This window comes from Phymastichus coffea, unplaced genomic scaffold (genome assembly GCF_024137745.1).
Source record: "Phymastichus coffea isolate CEN01 unplaced genomic scaffold, Cenicafe_Pcof_1.1 PCOF00053, whole genome shotgun sequence".
Lineage (NCBI taxonomy): Eukaryota > Metazoa > Arthropoda > Insecta > Hymenoptera > Eulophidae > Phymastichus > Phymastichus coffea.
Window position 1 is genome coordinate 1,377,465 of NW_026706864.1, and position 19,556 is coordinate 1,397,020.

General features: G+C 32.7%; 1 protein-coding gene across 6 annotated transcripts in view; it reads left to right on the plus strand.

Moving 5' to 3' along the window:
- Positions 1 to 19,020, plus strand: part of LOC131665717 (regulating synaptic membrane exocytosis protein 1) — a 100,820-nt gene extending 81,800 nt beyond the window's left edge. For 3 of the 6 annotated variants that reach the window (XM_058937774.1, XM_058937776.1, XM_058937775.1), the window contains exons 16-23: positions 1,191 to 1,369; positions 1,905 to 2,120; positions 2,591 to 2,925; positions 3,506 to 3,697; positions 11,226 to 11,316; positions 11,428 to 11,510; positions 11,597 to 11,701; positions 12,808 to 19,020. In XM_058937774.1, the coding sequence (XP_058793757.1) occupies positions 1,191 to 1,369; positions 1,905 to 2,120; positions 2,591 to 2,925; positions 3,506 to 3,697; positions 11,226 to 11,316; positions 11,428 to 11,510; positions 11,597 to 11,701; positions 12,808 to 13,109 (1,503 nt within the window). In that variant the 3' untranslated portion in view covers positions 13,110 to 19,020. Of the gene's footprint in view, positions 1 to 1,190; positions 1,370 to 1,904; positions 2,121 to 2,590; positions 2,926 to 3,505; positions 3,698 to 7,454; positions 7,602 to 9,852; positions 9,886 to 11,225; positions 11,317 to 11,427; positions 11,511 to 11,596; positions 11,702 to 12,807 lie in introns of those variants that run through there. The other 3 variants (XR_009302043.1, XR_009302045.1, XR_009302044.1) reach the window with 3 other exon arrangements.
- The last annotated feature ends 536 nt before the right edge of the window (positions 19,021 to 19,556 follow it).

Consider the following 19,556-nt stretch of genomic DNA (forward strand, 5'->3'; position numbering starts at 1 on the left):
CAACTACAATAAAAAAAAATGAGATGAAAATATAATCTTTAAAAATGTGGTTGAAAATCAAATGAAGTCAACATTGTAGCACTCCATATGGATTAGTATGTAAACAACGATGAATGAAGAAGACTCGCATGCACCGAAAATTCATCTGTTGTACACACGTCAAGATACATTAGAATCCGAAATCATTATATATTGAACAAAAATAGTCAATGAGTGAACGAATCAACCATAAAAAAATTGCAATACGCATAATACGTCAGAGCGAGGGAGATAGAAATAGATAGATAGATAGATAGATAGATAGAGAGAGAGAGAGAGAGAGAGAGAGAGAGAGAGAGAGAAAGGAGCTGAATATGTACAACGGCAAGAGAGTTTTTCTGCCAATCTTGTCATGCTTGCGGGTAATTGGATTCTTGAGGTAATACAATGGGCGTTGAGAGATACAACAACAAGAAGCCAGCATCCACGCGTGTTATAGTGTCGCGAAGGATTTATGGTAGGGGTAGGGAGTGAAATTACGTGCGATCGGTAAACACTGTAATTTTCGATCTCACTTCTACTTTTATCTTTCTCACTATCTCTGTCTCTGTCTCTCTTTTTTTCTATCTCTGTCTCTTTTCTTCTTTTCCTTCTTCTCTGCTTTTCTCTGTCTTCTTCTTCTTCTTCTAATGTTTTACGAGGTTATAAAGAAAGTAGCTGTCCAAATTCAATTTGTCACTTTGATTTAGTCTCAGAAAGTTAGCTTTGGACAGTTACTTTGCGAAATTACCGAGGCGCTTGTGCTTTGACGCATATTTTGCTGATTTGCATGCTGCGTATAGATTTGCTTCACTACGTTCTGTCATTTTTGAGCTTTGAATTTTGGATGCCTCGATGAAGAGAACGAATAATACAAAAGCTTGCAACAAGTATTCTAACAATCTTTCAAAAAGCTATCCTCTAAATTGACTATTAAAAAAATCTCATCAATACTCTTGCATAACTTTACTAAGTGAATCTCCGCATGCAAACAACAGAGAGAATAATCTAGTGCATGAAAAATAATAAAATTAAGCAAGAAAATTCGTTCTTGCAACTCGACATCCTATATGCAATAAATATATAAAAAATTACATGTTATGGTAAAATGTAACTAATCGCTATATATTTTTCGCGATCGAAAAAAATTACGCGAACGCGAACATTTTCAGGAGCAATTAGCAAAAGAGCGTCAGGTGACAGGTAGAGTGCAGATACAGGTGTGGTACGAGGCAGATCGAAAGGAATTGGTGGTATCAGTTCTCGCGGCTGATGATCTTTGCTCACGAGAGGACACTGGTTATGGAAGTCAGCCCGAGGCCTTCGCCAAACTTGACCTCATCTCGCCAAGGTAAGTGTTTACTTTTGAGCTACTCTATATACTCTCTCTTAGAGTAGTAATACCACGTTTACTGAGTGGATTATCCACATTGCTTTGCTGGCGCTGAAAATTTCCTGCAGTTAATTGGCTCAATTTCACGAGATTAATATCCAGGGTTATTCTGAATTTCTAACAATTTACGGACTCGATAAGTTTATGCAAAATGGATTATCATCTTGCAGAAATCTTACAGAGTATTATTTTGAAAATGTTGTTCAATTTTCAATCGTATTATCTAGCAAATGATACTTTATCATACTATCGACCAATCAAGTAGCACACAAATGGCTGTCATTCATGTTGAAAGATGTACGACAAAAAAGGTTCACGCTCTATCGATCCAATCACAATAAAACGATTGACGAACAGTAAACTTCTCCCTATGAATTCTAAACGAACGAAATTCCCAGAAGACCTTTACACATGTATAGCAAAGGCAAACCTCGCCAGCGTGCACACGTCTGCAATATTTGTGTGATTCGTTTGTTTCCATTTTTCAACGTAGTGGCGACGTGACCTCGCTAAAGACGGACGTGGCTGAGCCAACGCACAATCCCATCTGGAATGCCACGCTGAACTTCACGAATGTCGCTGGCGAGCAGCTGATCGACCGTCTGATTGAGGTGACGCTATGGGACTACTGTCCGGATCGCGATAGCGTTTTCTTGGGCGGTTGTTCCATCGAAATGGCCAGTGCTTTCGAAGCTGATCGAGCTGTCTGGTAAGATTATTGAAGTCACATCACGCTCAAATCATGCACTTGAATGTTTTCCATTGGGAGTAGTTTTATTTACAAACTGATCGGAATATTGGCTTAGCATACTTAAAGAGTTTTGGGGATGGGTCGTAGGAAATTGTCGTGTTTCGAGCTTGAACACGCACAGACACATACGATAGCAATTTTGAATAGCTTTGCTCTCTTGTCCGCTTATATTCAGGGATAACCATATTTTTTGGTTTTATCGTGGCTATTACGTACGTACGAGCATCGTACATTCTATATACCGTGTAATATGGCTCGCCCATGAAGTGCGAGATTGATGAAATATATTCGAGAAATCGTTATTTTCTATTTTCACGTGTGAACTTGAAATTATAGCGCATCGTTTCGCAGAAATTCATGTCATACATATAAGTCGCATAGCCGTTACAAATGATTGATCGTTTGGTGTTAAAAACTCAATTATATAGGTATCGCTTGGAAGACCCGCGTGGTTTGCGTTCAGGTCGTTCACCACACTGTTCACCTCGTGGTTCACTATCGATTGAGTTAGCCCAGCGTCTGTTGCGTCGAGCTGACCTTCGCGAACGGAGCTATAGCGAGGATACGCAAAGCGATAGTGGCAGTCCAGAACCTTACTTCTTGCATCCCGATGCTGCTTATTTGTCTGGTTCGAGACGTGGATCCAGTCAGTCTGAGCAGCTCGAGATCGAACCGTATGAACTTAGCAAGGATTATAGCAGATCACTACCTGGTAGCCGGAGGAGTAGCTTTCAAAGTCAGGCTGGTGCTACGGACAGTAAACGTGAGTTTTTTTCATAAATATATTTTGTTTTGATTGTGGTGAAAGAGCTCAAGCTATTCTGAATATAATTCATACATTTGCTTGTAAATGACCTAAAATGAAATGAATAATTCTATCTATAAGGAATCTATTGAATTTCGAGAAAGATATAACTAATTCTAAATAAAATTTCCTCTAAATGAAGATTATTACAACCTAAAGAACACAAATACAATTACGAAGTATTTTTATTTTAAGCGGGTGAACGGTAGAAATACGATTGTTCGATGAACGTTTGACATTTGCGAAATTGCACTGAAATCTGCTGATACAAATGTATTATAAGATTGACGAATGCTTGGGATTGAATAAAAATTGACGACATCGAGAAAACGACGCAGCTCGTGCCGCGCCACGGTAGTTAGGAAGAGGGTAAATTCACTTGGATGCATTACATCCACATTGCGCGCGAGAACGCTCCTGCATTTGACATCGCGTCAAATGCTTTGGGTTTATCGCGTGAATGTCGGCTCTGTATAAATCGACAAAGACGTTTGAGAGAAATCGATGTCAAAGAACTTAGAGACGTGCGATATTGCAGGAGGTAGCATGGGCGAAGCAGATGTGTCGATGGTGCACTATAACCGTGAAAGGCGACGCAGCTCATTCGCACGTCCTAAGCGCGATCAAGAGGAGATACTGGAGACTTTGCGGAGCTTAAAGGCACAGCAACATGGCAAAGGAGAACTGTCGCGGACGATGAGTCTGTCAGGCGAGAAGAGACGACCAAATCGTGAGTATCGTCGACAGCACGCTTTCGATGTTTATGCGGCTGAATGATTAATGAGAACGATCCTAACACCGAAAACCACCCTGCTCTTCTCTTTTTTGTCACCTCACCTATTATAATCGCTAATAATATGGTTTCACGAATGCATAGTGTGCACATTTTTATCTGCAAAATGCCAAAATTCTTGTCTTTCCCTATGTTGCGTGTGCGAGTGTGTGGGTGTGTCCGTATATAAAAAGCATCCTTCGAGCATCGGGCTTACATTTTAATGTTATACATCTTTCTTCTTGTCATCGTTTAAAGATCGTCGGAGTGGTTTTTCTACCTCATGTATCCTTCGTTTTCTACCCTTTTTTTATTATCTCTCTGTCTTTTGTCATTTGTTATGTATCTCATTCTTCGGATATGGCGATGTGAATTTTTCTTGTACTGTCACTTTCCGGAAGTTTTAAGATTGCAATCGCTAATATTTCAAGATTTTATGAATAAGAAACATTTACCTCGTTACTTCCTTTTCTTTTTTAATATTCGTGTCAATTGTCTCAAAAATGTAATTGTCTGCGTGTTTTTTCTTCTCAACATTACTCTTTCACTTTCAGCATCTCCATGTTATTTTCTCTCTTCGTTTTCTTTTCTATATTATACTTCGCTTTCTCTCTTTCTCTCTCTCTCTCTCTCTCTCCCCTATACTTTCCGTTTTTTACCCTCGCAAAATAATATATCACACTCTCACTTTGACCGAGTTAACGGAAGTACGAACCATCACCGGGGGTCGACAACAAGTTTACGCATGATCGGTAAGGTCACGTTTATTTCTTTTACATTTTTCAAAATCTCTCTCCTTTCTCTCTGTCTTTCTTTTTTCATTAATTTTGTGCCGAGAATTCGTGTTCTATTTCATATATTTCCTTCAAAACTGTCTCTCAATATATTTCATTTTTGCTCACTCGGCTTTATCTTTTACTCTTATACTGTCCTTCGCGCCATTTAATTACTTCAAGAGGATCCAATTACTCGGTTATAACGAAGCATTAAATGTAAGATTCGAAATTGAACTTTCAACGATAATCTTTAGTTTATCCTTTGTTCTTTCGTTTCAATTTGAAGTATCACTTTTTTTTTTATTTCAAAATAAATCTTGAAATAATTAATTAAGTCGATAGAAAAAAAAATCCAGTTGAAAATTTTCGAAAAAAATATATATAACTCACAAAATGTGATGGATAGAATAGAAATACAGCGACAATATAAGCTCGTAAATAACGACTCCCCCGATTTCTTAATCACCCTGAGTATTGGGAATGACTTTTGATTTCTCCTTTTTCTCTCTGTATCATTATCATCAGCTCTTTCTATACATGTTTAGAACATTCCGTTTAATCATCCACATAATTCACAGTGTCGTTGCGATCAATGTTTCACATCATTTCCTCAACTATCATATACATGACGCACGTTTCGTGCGTGATATGGAAATAAAAAAAAGAACAATACGGTGACCCGATTCAGTTGTTTACACACGTACGTACATGCAAATATACATACACAAACACTTTGCAACTTGCCATTTTGCCAATCAAGGAAAATTGTGTTATTCATTCTCGGTGCATCTCCAACACGGGGAGCAGGGAGAATCCCCCTTCATTATAGAGACTTGATCAATTTGGTCCAAAGTTTTCGCTGAAAGAAAAGTGTTATCGAAAACAATATTTCTAATGAAATTATTAACTTAACTACAGTTTTGTATGAGTAAGGTCTAATAAAATGTTACAAATTTTCTATCAACTATCTATTTTCTTTCAGCGTCCATCATACAAAAATACAGATACACATCTTGGCTTATAACTGTTTGACTGTTGATCTATGAGCACTTGTACCATGTAACATGCATACATGTTGACATCAAATTGACAATCAGATATGTCATATTGTCATTTGTGAGTATGGAACGCAGCTTCCAGATTTGTCTTAATATTATGGAAAGCCTTTTTCATAATGCAACGCTCCTACTGCTTTATAATACTCAATGTCAACTGCATTTGAACAGTTAGAATGTTTTTATAACTGTAGTTTTTTATCATCGAATTCGCCGTTGCAGTGACTTTCTTGGTTTATTTACTCAAAACGAATATTGTCATACAATTTGTATTTGTTTCAAATTGTTCAACAAGACCAATGTTTTAATATATTTTTGGTTTAACTGCTAATTGAACGGTGAAACGTTTATTACGTGACTGTCTATGTCAGCAATGTTATCATACTACAGCTGGAAGGGTACATTTTTTATTATGACATTGATTTTGTGCTTGCCTTGAACTAAAAACATCCCCGTATAATTGCAAAAAATATTTTGTATTATTACATTCAATTGATATTCAAATCATTGCTTATTCAATGAATATATTGGAATTAATATTTTTCTCAATATTGACATAAAATTAAATATTAAACTCAACAAAATTATTAGTGCGTAAGAACCTTCGGAGACGGACAATGGACAGTGTTTACATGGATGAAATAAAGTGTTTTGAATTTCCTCTACTAGTAAAAATCAACGTCATACAGGAAAATTTACCAAATTTTTGGCCTGCAAATATGATGTACATCATGTTTTGGTCGCTTTTTCTTCAAATAACCAAACGCAGTTGGAAATAATAGAAACTGAGAATCTCCTTTTGCGAGTTATCGTGGAATTTGAATACAGTTTGAAAATAGAATCCTAAAATACAGTTTTTTTTATAAATTTTTTCTAAATATTTGGTCATTTGTATTAAAAATAAATATATCGAATTTAAAGCAACTAGTACAAACAAAAGTACTGAGGAAAGGATAGGTTTCTTCATTCATTTTTTTTATTTGAAAATCGAAAGAATGGATTTCATTTATATAAATTTTCGGTAAGCTTCTTTATAGTTCAAGAAAAAGTACAAGATATTTTAACGAATAATTAGCAGTGGAAAGACATCTTAATTTAAATAAATTTATGAAATTGATCGATAAAATTACATAGATAAAGTTAGTTGTACATATAGCTTTTGTTACCACGGTAATTCATCAAAAAATATCAATTTATTTAAAAAATTGAAAAATTTTTTAATTTGAGTAATAATATATGATAACATGAATAAATACGAAGCACGCCTGTCATTTGTGTTAGTTATTAAAAGTCAACTATAATTTCCAACTGCGCGGTTCGCAACAAATCGTTTGCATTTGCCAGCTGTTTTCTTGGAGTTCTTTCCGTCTTCGCTGTGTTTTTGTCTCACGCTGCAAAGATTTGGGATATAAAAACTGTCTTTCAAAATCAGAATCAAAACTCACACATACACGCAAGACAATACGAGCAGCATACATCCATACAGATTGTGTTTATCTGTCGCTATCGTCCTTCCACCCATAGTCAGTCAACAAGAAGAAAAATTGTTCATCTCGATTGTTTATTTTCTGATTTTCCATCCTGCGTCGTCCACTCTCATCTACGCAATGATTGCGTCTCGAAAATTCCACTAAATCAAAACCAAAAATGTGTGCGCGTGTGTGTATCGCGACGCTCGCTCGCCCGAAACCGCGAACGTCCACTGCCACAACAATCACCGAGCGCCCTCCAACCATGTGTGTGAAAAAGGATAACAATTCACCGTCCCCGCTGATGGATATATTCGCTGCTGACGATATTCGAATCCCACAAAATACCAAACAAAACGTCACAAAAAATAAACTATTTGAAAACAAAAAAAAAAAAAACGAAAAACGTCGGCAGAGTGCGTAGTCCCAACAGTTACTGTATGGCAGTGCGAGCCTGTGTCTCCGAGGACCGCTAAATCGGCCTCCTTCCCTACACCGCACGCCACACCACCCCGATAGATTACACTGGCAAGCCACTTGCGAACGACGCTATGGGCATCTGGTAAGATTTTCTTTCTCTCTCGCTAGCTACTATTTATTATTTTCTATGCACTATAGCGCTTCTTTTCTACTTTATTTTCAAGTCTACGTCTTTGATTTCATACTATTCCTTGGTTTCTTTTATAATATATGGTGCAATGCGTAGTTTCCTATCTGTCAAGTCAATACTATCTAGTCATTAGTAAATTTATTATTTTTATACTAACTGTCGGCCGTTAGTTTGAAATAAAAGTGGAATCAGTTGTTGTCACACGCTGCAGTATTGGTGTTTAGATTTTTGTGTATTTGTGTGGAAATCACATATATTGTACGAAATAATGAAAGCTATTAACTGAAAACTCATAGAGCAAAGTTAACATGGTATGTGTGTATATTGACGTGGAATATTTGTATAGTTCAATTTACATTTTCACATTGAATTTTCAACAGTTTATCGTTGTTTTTCTTCTCCAAATCTTTATGTTTTGATGTTTTGTTAATGTTCAAGTTTAGTACCATGAGTTATAGTTTATATATTGAATATATATATTGAACTAGATTAGAATTTTCGTGGAAAAATTAGGATAGTTTTTTATCATAAACTACGCATTGTTTCCATATGTTTTCTTTAAGTTTCAATATTGGCTGTTTCAATTCAAGGTAAGGCTCTATAATAAAATATCAACTGAAATTCTAGCTTATTACATCTTTTCAATTATGTTTTCGATATTCATACCAAGATTCTAGATAAAATATTCTAGCTTTCGAAAATTAAAAGATAGAGTCTTATATTGCTCTTAAAATTTTCTATCTCGAACTGTTTTTTTTTTCTATTTCTTTTGCTTCTCACATTTATCTTTCAATTGCTATAATGGAGATGATTTTTTTATATCTATTTATTTCTTATATTTTTTATATTGAATTTATTCTATGAATGTTGTAATTATAATTTTTTATTTATAAACTTGTGGTTCTATTGCTTTCACTAAATGTATATTCTAGTTAATAATAACAGTAAAGTATAAGTAAACTGTAAAAATGTAAAAAGAATGAAGTGTAGCGCAATGATAGCTAAATTTTTTTTTGACGAAACAAAGTCAAAATATAGCGTGTAAAAGCAATATATTTATCTCTAGAGCTTTGGTCTAATTTTTGGTTGACTAAATTTGTATTTTTTCTCTCTTTATTAAAACTTCTTTAAAATTTTTCACGCATAATTTTGTTTATATTTCACAATAATTAACCTCATCGACGAATTCGCTTTCAAAATAACTCTGCTGATTAACGATTAGCGTGCGTATAATATACGTACATCAACAACTGACATTGATACTATATGCTCAATGACTCTCCTTTTCGCTCTATCTTCTCAACTGACGTTATAAACGTATACAGATGCTGCGAGGTTCCGCGAGAATCGTCGAACCAATTTTCTATAAAGTCGAGAGAAGGAGAGAGAGAGAAAACAAGTGAAACTTTTTTCATTAGCGTCAATAGATTTTTCGACGTCTGCCAAATATTTTACCTTGCAATCGATTGGTAAATAACTTCTTTCCAGTAACATGCTAATTAATGAGGTACTCGTGGAAAAAGAAAAGTCGGTTATCGATTTTCTGGTTGGACGATTACGTTAGAGATTCGAGAAACTTAGCTGGATATATTTTTCTCACTCTCCTCCTCTTTTTAGGTCTTGAAATTCCTTCTTTTTTTAACTACTAAAAAGTAGCTCCGTAGTATTTGACATGCCGGGCGAACGCATATTTTTCTCACATAGTTCCTTCCTTTTTTTTCCTAACTGCGTTTCTGCTATATACGCATAAAATATACAAGTTATCGCGCAAGAGCCAGCACGACTTTTCAGAGGAAAAAGACAAGAACCTCACTCACGCGACTTTTAACTTTTAACTAACTCCGTTACTCTTCCACAGCTAGTATATTTTAGACTTTTCTTCGTTTCTCTCTCCCTCTCTTTCTCTCTCTTCGTCTGTATTATACCGGAAATATACGATGAGGGTTACTGTACAAATGTTTATATTTCAAATACTAGTTAGTCGTTTAGTTCTATCTCTTTTTATATTAATTCTCGTTTATAGATGTTGATTTAACACAATTTTTATCTGTTAATCATCCAAGTATTGATGTTGATGTTTGAAGTGGATTTTTCTCTTATGAATACGAGTTTTTCAACTTTTTATTGATGTTCCGAGCTGACTTGAAATCTGACACGACGATTCTCCGTTTACTCATTGACTTATCTTTTTCTTTTACGGAAGATAAATTTTCTATCAGATATAATTCATCACGAGGTAAGGAGACTCCAAAATTCATATAAAGTAGAGCACAGATTTCCATATGATCTTGATGTTCCATATTATGTTAGATTTAGTCGCTATAAAACCAATCGATAAATGCTTTGTAATTTGTAATTTTGCAACTCTAGAAGTAGATATAGAATTGAGTAGACGAACGTAGCTTTTTTAATTAAATTATATATCATTACCTGTAATTTTTTCTGCTTTCTCCGAAGCTTGTAAAAATTGTGTTAAATTTAACAAAACAGGAAAAAATAAAACATCGTCTTTTTTGTAAATGTGGGTGGATCTCGTGGGATGTAAGTGCTCATTTTTACGATGTGCAAGAACATATTTGCACGCTGTGAAAAAATAACGAAGTCCGTCGACTTCATCCCATATACTTACTTGACTGTAACTTTGCGGAACAGAAAAACGAATTTTGATGTCGACAGAATTAACTTCTCTCTTATCTCACCTTTTCTTATTTTCCTCAAAGAAATATTTTACCAAGATTATGAAAGTTGTGGTTGTTGAGAGAAAAATCTATAAATTATGTAAAATCATGTTTATATTATGAGATTATTACAGAGCTATTATGACAAAATTTTTAATATTCATTTTATTTAAGAAGATGTTCTTTAAAACTTAATAATGATTAATTTTTCTATTAATCTGACTCATACGATACAAAATGTTATAATTTTTAATAATCAAAATTTTGTATAATAACAGTTTATGCGCCATTCTTTGTAAAATACATACGTAGCTAATATTATGGAATATTTTTTAAAATTTAACAGGTTTAATGTAACAGTTTTGATAAGTGTTATTATTTAGTTTATCTACCGATCTACGGATATAAGCTCTTTCTCTCAAAATATTTGAAATAAAATTCTGTTTTGAAAATATGCTATGATAATCAGCATATTTTATAAAGTCATATTGACAGATAATAGGTATATTTAATCAACGGTAATGTCAATCAAACCCTCTGTGTGCTTTTTTTCAATAGCATTAAAGTTTCTACTTATAGGAGATACAACGAAAAATCTGACTTCAAACGCTTGTAGATCTTTGCTGTCATCACGAGCTTTACAAATTGTGTATAGCCTATCATAGAAAGCTCTATTTACTCTGTCGTAGAAAGCTTTTTTGAGTACTTCAATATTACAATTTTCAATGTGTAAGAAATAATACATTACGAAAACGATGTTTCAATAACCGTTATAGATAATGAGAAAAGAATGACAAAAGAAAGCAAACTGATAATGTAATAATATTCTAAATTTTAAGAGAGAAAAGTCTATTAAGCAGCATTAATTGGAACTTAACTCAACGTAATTAAATCACAGGGCAGGGTGAGCGCAGAGAGAGCAGCGTCTTGGAAATGAAGAGGCACGATTACGATCGAAACAGTGACTCGGACGACGCGGAGAAATGGAGGTAAATTAATAAAATACATTTTATTCTGTCTTTTAATGGATCTTCCCCCCTCTCTCTCTCTATTGTACGGCGCCATTACTGATGGTATTAACAATACGAATTGTATTACAGTCAGTCGATGATGGCAGAAGATGGCTTGGAATTGAAACTTGGACCTGGACAGCTTGCGCCGAAGGGTTACAAACCACCAAAAGGTAATGAAGTCAAAAGATAAATTGACTTTCATTAAATTAATAACTTTCTTCTATTAATATTCATCGGTTTGAATTCGATTTTTTAGATCAAAACGGTAAAGTTCAGCTAACGATTTATCTAAGTAAAGGCAATCTGGAAGTGGAAGTGATTTCAGCTAAAGATATCTGTTCACTTGAAACTGAAGAACCAGGTAAGAAAAGTGTATTTATTAACTTGTTGTATATTATAATTGAGATACATGCAAAACTCTCGGCGACGTTCCATAACACAAAGTTTCGAGGTTAACGTGCTGTTATAGTTCGTGGCCCCTTGACATAGCCATGCGTAACACACCTCAATTAATCTTGTGGAGAGCTAACACGTATCACGGAAATATCTTGATTGCTTTAGTAATCCGTTTCACTCCAGTCTGCGTTAAAGCTACTTGAATAAGTTTTCCGTGGCCTCCTTCGTAAGTGCCTAGTTTCGATCATCCAGAGATTGTTATCAAAATATTCTTTACCGTATGTTCTAAATTATGTATTATTTTATTTCGAATTACAAAATTATAGTTACATATTTAAACAAATTTTTGTTGATTTTTATCAAAAAATACACTTTTCCTACCATCATGCGCAAAGTTCGATTTTACGCACGCACATACGTTCGTAAAATCGAACTTTGCGCAGCTTAGTAGGAAAAATAGTATACGCAACTTGTGCGCAAATAAGGTGATAGCGCACGCGCATTAAACTCACGCGTGCGGGAATCACCTATTTTGCGCACTCGTTGCATAATGTACTATTTTCCAAATTTTATCATTAAATTTAGTGATATAATTGTCCAGAGATACTGCAATATAAAAACTTGACTTTTATGCTTTCGAGCTAAAAAATGAAATGGTTTATCTAACGAAAATTTGGTTAAAAATGATACATATCCTTTAGATTGATTGACATGTTTTTTCAGCAAAAAAAATTTCATAATGTGAACAGGTTATTTTCTTTAATAAAAGATATATTTGGTTCATATAAAAATTACCATTTTCATTACATTGAGGACAAATAATGTTCATTTTTTACTTATATAGTTTCTGGTGACAGAAGTAGGATACACTTTATTATATTAGCATAATGAAGTTAATCTTGTAATAATAATTTAATTGGAAATCCTTTTAACATCTAAGTTTTTTAATGAAACATCATAATCCTAAATTTATTGAATGTTAACAACCAAATCATTAGAATGAGGAAAAATATTAAACCAGTATTAAACGAATTTTTCATGATTTTTATCTAATAGAAAAATGTATTTCAGACACGTACATAAAAATGTACCTGCGAGGTGAAGATCGTTGGCTGCATAAACGCAAGACCCGGGTAGTGCGTCATTCACGCAATCCTCAATTCCGTCAGACACTGAAGTATCCAAGCTGCGACGCATTAGGTCGCAACCTTCTAGTAATGCTGTGGGAAAAGAAGCAGGGTTTCGAGAGTAATCAAGGTTTAGGTGGTGCAGAAATACAATTGGATGCGTTAGCCTTGACCCGTTTGACCATCGGTTGGTACCATTTATTTCCAATTCATACGCTTGGCACTCAGAACGCTGACTCACCATGATGGTTGCGGGAAAAATGGGCACTCGAAGCCGGTGAGCTCGATCTTCGCTTGAGTTTACTGCTCAAGGAGGAGAACGAAACCGGTGTGAAAATAGTCTCGTGATAGAATCACTTCGATCATAAAAAATACTCGTTTACAGCGAGGTTTCCCTTGATAACAATAATGCGTTAATAATCTTGAGGGACGTCAGAGCAAAGAATGTTATATCCATACAAGACAATCAAAGTATTATAAGCTTGATCGGAGCTACACTACGGGACAATCAATTATTTAAACATATTCTGATTCCATATATGGAAATTATTGTATTTGCTTCATTTGCGGTGTCTATAATTGGTAAAGATATAAATTTTACTTCGCTTACGTACCTCGAGGATAAGTCGCTTGGTTTGTGTTTTCTTATTTTTCAGAAAGAAATCCTTGTATCGCCATCTCCAATGCTCGAGCAATATTTTGAACAAGTAGTTTCTAGAAGCCATAGCTTAGTATTTTCATCGCAAAACAAAAAAAAAATAAGAAGAGCAAGGGAAACCTCGGGTTTATTTTTCTATATATTGCTAACGAGTAAATAATTAATTCACGAGATTATAATTATGCCCATTTTTCCCGAGACAAGTAATCGATGCATACAACTTAAAACAGCGATTTCGATGTGAAATATAAAACGAAGCAAGAACTGCAACGAGAATAATGATGAACAATATCAAATGGACGAAACAGATTTTATTTTTGGCGCAACAATCTGCGACGGCTCAATTGACATCTAGATTGTGATTTCATTTTGCTGGTTGATCCAGCACGAGGATTCGATTGAGTCTCGCGTGAGCGCTATTCTATCATTTGTGCTGCCGTCTTTCGAGTAAAATGCTAACTTATCGGGGTGTTGAGATTTTGGTTGGTCAGAGCGAAAGGTTTTTGCTCACAATCAAGAAATATATAACCAAAGATGATTTTATCTAATGAATAAACAGATACATGGAAATACATATTTCTTTTGAATATGTCATTTTAACTTAGTATTTTAATGATACTGTAAAACAAATTTTTTATTTTGAAAATTTTATATTATACTGATTGTAGTATCGAACATCTAATTATTTCGATGTGTCGTAAATATACGAGCAAAACTCTTTGTTCCTGCAACGATCTCACATTGTAGAATAGATCATGTACCTAGAAATAAAAACAGGTGACGTCCTTGGTGCTTGCTGGTCGAGAACCTCGTTACAAGGACAAGATTTAGATTATCACTAAACTCGATGGCCAATTTAAGTACTAGATTTTAAAGAATCATACCACAAAAAGAAAATTGATGTTTAGAAATCACATCATTATTTTTTAGCCCATAGATTAAAGCGCGAGCTCTTCAAAGATCTTTATCATGTTAGATTTTTGTCGAAATAATACATGTAAAATTGGTAATAAACAACAAAATACCAACCGACCTAAACATTCTTAGATAACAATTCCGCATTTACCCTGCCTAAAGACGACAAAACGAAAAAAAAACTATAAAGCGTGCCAGTGGTTTGTTAGGATTTGAAAAGATTTAAGCGATGATAAATAATTAATTATATTATAACTGCTTGTTGGTAATCCAAAAATGTATAACTTCTTTTGTATAATGTAAGATTGCGTAAGTTGAATTGTAAATGTATATTTATGAAAAAAAAGAAACTTTCCATAAAAAATTGTATAAACTAAGAACATCAAAAAATATCTAAAATAATTTGTTTTAATAGTGCTTGCGGATATAATATTATCGATAATCAGCAAAAAGGATAATCATTAATCATAAATGGATATTTCTAAAAGAAAAGTAAAAAGATGTAAGAAAAGAAGATAATCAAAGTACTGCTAATCTATTATTGATTCCTATTGATATAGCCGAAAAACTTCGAGGAAATGATTCGTAAAGTAAATTTTTCGAAAGTAAAACGACGCTTTGATTATGCTGATATTTAACGGTGAAAAAGTATACGTTAGGGAAACTGCTATTATACATAATTTTATTACTAATTATAAGATTGGCTAAAACAAAGTAAAAAAGAAACTCTTCATGTTGAACATATGTTAGCACAGCAGTTGAATGAGTAATGTTCTTAAACTTTGTTTAATAAACAGCTTTTGTAATCAAATTCATTTGTACGCAAGTTTTTCTGATATTGTACAGTTCGTTGGTATAAAATGTTTTTCCATGTTTGCAAACGAATGAAAAAAAATGAAGGTTTTTCAATAATAATTGTGTAAACACCAGTTTATTGGCTAAAATTGAAGATTTAAAAAATAAGCACAAGAAAGATGAATATCGCGTTACGGCCTAGAAAGGAAAACGAAGATTAAGTAAATTTATAAACATATATATATATATAAATATATATATATATATGAAGACTCGATGAAAGCGAAGAAAAATCGTTCTTCCTCCTTATATATTCATTCTTATAGAGGTAAACAAAAAATTGCGCCTTTTTCTACTAGAATCTATGAGATTGTAATAAACTTTACACAGTCTATTATATATTTACGCATCATCGTGTTCCACCTTTTGAGCCTAAACTGAGTAAAACATATATACTTATATAATTAGATGGTTATGTAAAGAAAATTTTCAGAAATTTTCTTCCAAGAACATAGCAAATTTTCATTCTTGTATATTAATGTATATTAATCTATAAAACACCTACATTTTATTTACACTTTCGATTTCGGCTATTTTTTCAATAAAATCATCATTACAAAAAGATCATAGAAAAAGGATTTTACGAACAATAAGTAACTTCTAAAAATGTCTAACTCTAAGTAACTCTTTACATCTATCTAAAAGTTTAATTAAGAAGTGGCATTTAAAAAAAAGACATTGTAAATCGTTCGAAGCTCATTAAAGTTGAAACGGTTGTGACGGAGAAGTTAATTACTATATTAAAAGAAACGTAAGTAAATATAGAGCACTTTCTTCAACTTTTCTAGATAAAACTCAAAGTTTTCTACACAAAATAACTCATGGCCTACACAATACAACACTTAATAATGAACGTTGACTTTTCCATTACTGTTAAAACGATACAAAATATAAGTATAAAATGGCCGCAGTTACGACAAGATAACAATAACAATGGGTCTATCGCTATTATTATAAAGTTATAATGTACCCACTTTGACAATCTTGACGCGTCTCATATAAATGTTATTCACTTCTTACGTGAATTAATAAGGTCAAGTGAAAGTCGCTGCCTATGGAAAGTTTGATTATTCCAAGCAGAATTTATGTGAATCCTAAAATTTCATTTTGGAATGATATAAGTTACTATTTAAAAAATGATTATCTGAATTCTTATCTATAAATGGCCCCCTTTCCAAAAAACTATTTGATTGAATATATCACGCATAGATGTCTAGAGATACTGTAACGTAAAAACTTTATTTTTCTATTTATTTAAAATAGATATTAAAATAGCTATTTTTCATAAAAACTCAAACATGAGACTTATTGAATAATCAATTGTGTAATCCGCAAATACATTAAATAATGTTTGTTTAATTTCTTAATTGTCAAAATAAAATTTACAAGTCTTTTTTATACAACTAAAGATACTGATTTTTGAAAAAATATACATTAAGTTTGAAATTTAGCTGAATTTTGTGATTTCATATTACATTTGCGAATATGCATAGATCTGTTTTAAATAAGTTAAGATTTTTGTCGAATGAAGTATATTCAGATGAAAACATAGAATTAAAAGTGAGGAAATAATGTACGTTTATGTATGCTAATCTGTTGTAAAATTTATGATATATTGTATGAATGTTGATAAGCAGATAAAATAAGATATTTTGTGGATGGATAATGAACGCATAGTTTTACAAGCGTAATTAAACGCTACATCTAAGCAACAGTCTCTTCCCTAACATATCTGTGTCATGAAAACAAAAAATACACGTATCCATATTGAATATTTTTATTTTAAGTGTCAACAACTCCTTAGTTTGAGCATCAAGAGTATACACATGTTCTTAACTGTACAAATCAGTTTATTAAAATAGCATCTAAAATGAATATACGTAAAACTGTTTTTATGTATATATCGCTTTTGACGATATTAATAATATATTTTTATAACTCTGACGAGATAAACAAATGTGCACATTGAAAAAAAATGATACCGATGCTCGAATTAGGGACGTGAGCTCTGATTATATAATCATGTTAAAGCAGAGCATATCGCCTAGCATTGTATAGCGAGAATCTTAGAAAATATAGTAACAATGAAAAATCATACAAGCTTTATCGCCGTTAAATGAAAAAAGAACATTGAGAAAAACAATAAAAAACGAATATGAGAATAGAGTTGAATGTGACTTAAAATACTTTATAGATCAAAAGAAAGTTCAAAGTTATAAGAGTCGCTAGTTCAGCTGGAACGTAATTAATTTGCTCGCAAAACTTTCATAGCATACGTGACAAGTCAAAGCGACAACAGACCTAACGTGAAAAAAGGTCAAGCCGAACAATAATCATTCGGGACCTAACATTATACGTTAAATGGCAGAACACCAGTAAGCGCTAAAAGAACTTTGTTTTTCGTTAGCATGTAGGCGCGTAATGTTTTCTACTTAAATAATTAAAACTTTTCCGAAATTCAGTGTTATCGTTTAGTTTGATTTCCACGCACTTGGTCTAATCCATTTGAACAAGCGTAGTTATGTTCTAAAATGATACAGTTGGCAGTTTGTGCTGAGTTCAGCAAAAACTGTTTGATAAAAACTTCGAGTTGTGGCTTTTTAGATAGGATAATTAAGTAGTCATATTATCTATGAAAGGCTATCTAGGAAATATTATTTTTATAGAACCCATTAACGTGACAACGATGATAATACGTATTGAGTTTTTACTTTATAAACTAACTTAATTTTTATGTTTTTTAATTTTTTATGAAATAAAGGTCTTTAATGTTAGAATAGTATAATTACGCGATATTTTAGCGAATTGCCAATCGAGTAATCGCATGAAAATCGCGGTGGGAAAAGAAGCCCTTAATATATATAAGAAAAAATTAATAATATTTAAACGTACGAGTCGTCATGTTAAAATCAATGTGATGTCTTTACCTAGATGTTGAATGTTGAACGTATGCGTAAAAACAAACAACAAAATACTTTATCATTGATATTATATGTTATCAATTGAAGAAAAAAACTTATGATATGAATATAATGATAATTTCTTATTAGATTTTTGTAACTTGGAGTTTCATTTTAAGTAGATGTCAAAGCGATGTAAAATATTCAAAAAAGGTAACGAAATTCAAATTTTTCAGTAGGTTGCTGATCAAAATAATTCATGCTGTTTATTGAAAACATGTTTTTCTCGTCTTATTAGCTAAATTTTGAGCTTGTTAGATATTGTAAAATATTATATTATGTATCGAATATTTTACGTTAGTATAGGTATAATTGTCATATATTGATACGCTTCAATAAAAAAAAAGAGAAAACTAATTTTTTTTATGCATGTAACAGATTGCGCATAAGCGATAAAGACAGACGAAAAAAGTGTGAAAGCAATTTTTCTACATGTATTCAAGTTCAAAGGTACTCAATATTTTTTATTTAATTTTAAAAAATTATAAATCTATATAAAAATTACATAATTTATTTTTGATTGTGAATAATATTTTGAATATTGTGCAAATGACAGAAAATAATTTTAATTCTATAATAATTAATATTAAAAATCATCGATTATGAAACGGCCTGATTCTTGCGTGAATGAACTATTTTGTAGAATAAATGTATAATTTCATGCTCAACGGTGTAACAGAATATGAGAGATAAATGAGTTAATGTAAAGTTATGAATGAAATTAATGCTGTATAAAACAACGATTGTAAAGCAAATACAATCTCGACGTTGGTCGAATAGAACAAATGTATTTTTCATTTTCAAAGTTAATATTCATAACAAACTTACCATTTGCACCTCCTATTGTAGTGATTACTTTTCTTTATTCGACGAGCACGACTATGATATGCACAAGGAATTTTCTTTAAATATAATTTGTTTTTACTTTATTTTAATTATATTTATTGACATTTAATAGATTAATTCGTTACTCGTAGTTGGTACGATGGATGATCACACCCCGTTGAAATTATATATCTCGAAGGATTCATGATTTTATTATAGTTAGTGACCTTACCAACAGTCAGTTTATAATTTTTTTAAATATTTATGCAAATTGTATTCAACCAGTTTTTACAATTCTGCTCTAATTCGTGTATTATAATGAGAAAAAATATATTTTCATGTTATATTGTAAAATACAGCGATAAAGAAGGTATCTGTTTTACCGTACTAACTCGACTACCCCAGAGAAGTTCTAAAATAAGTAACCAGAGGGCTATCAATTTCATTTTAAACTGATCATTGTCGAGTTTCCGCGGAGTT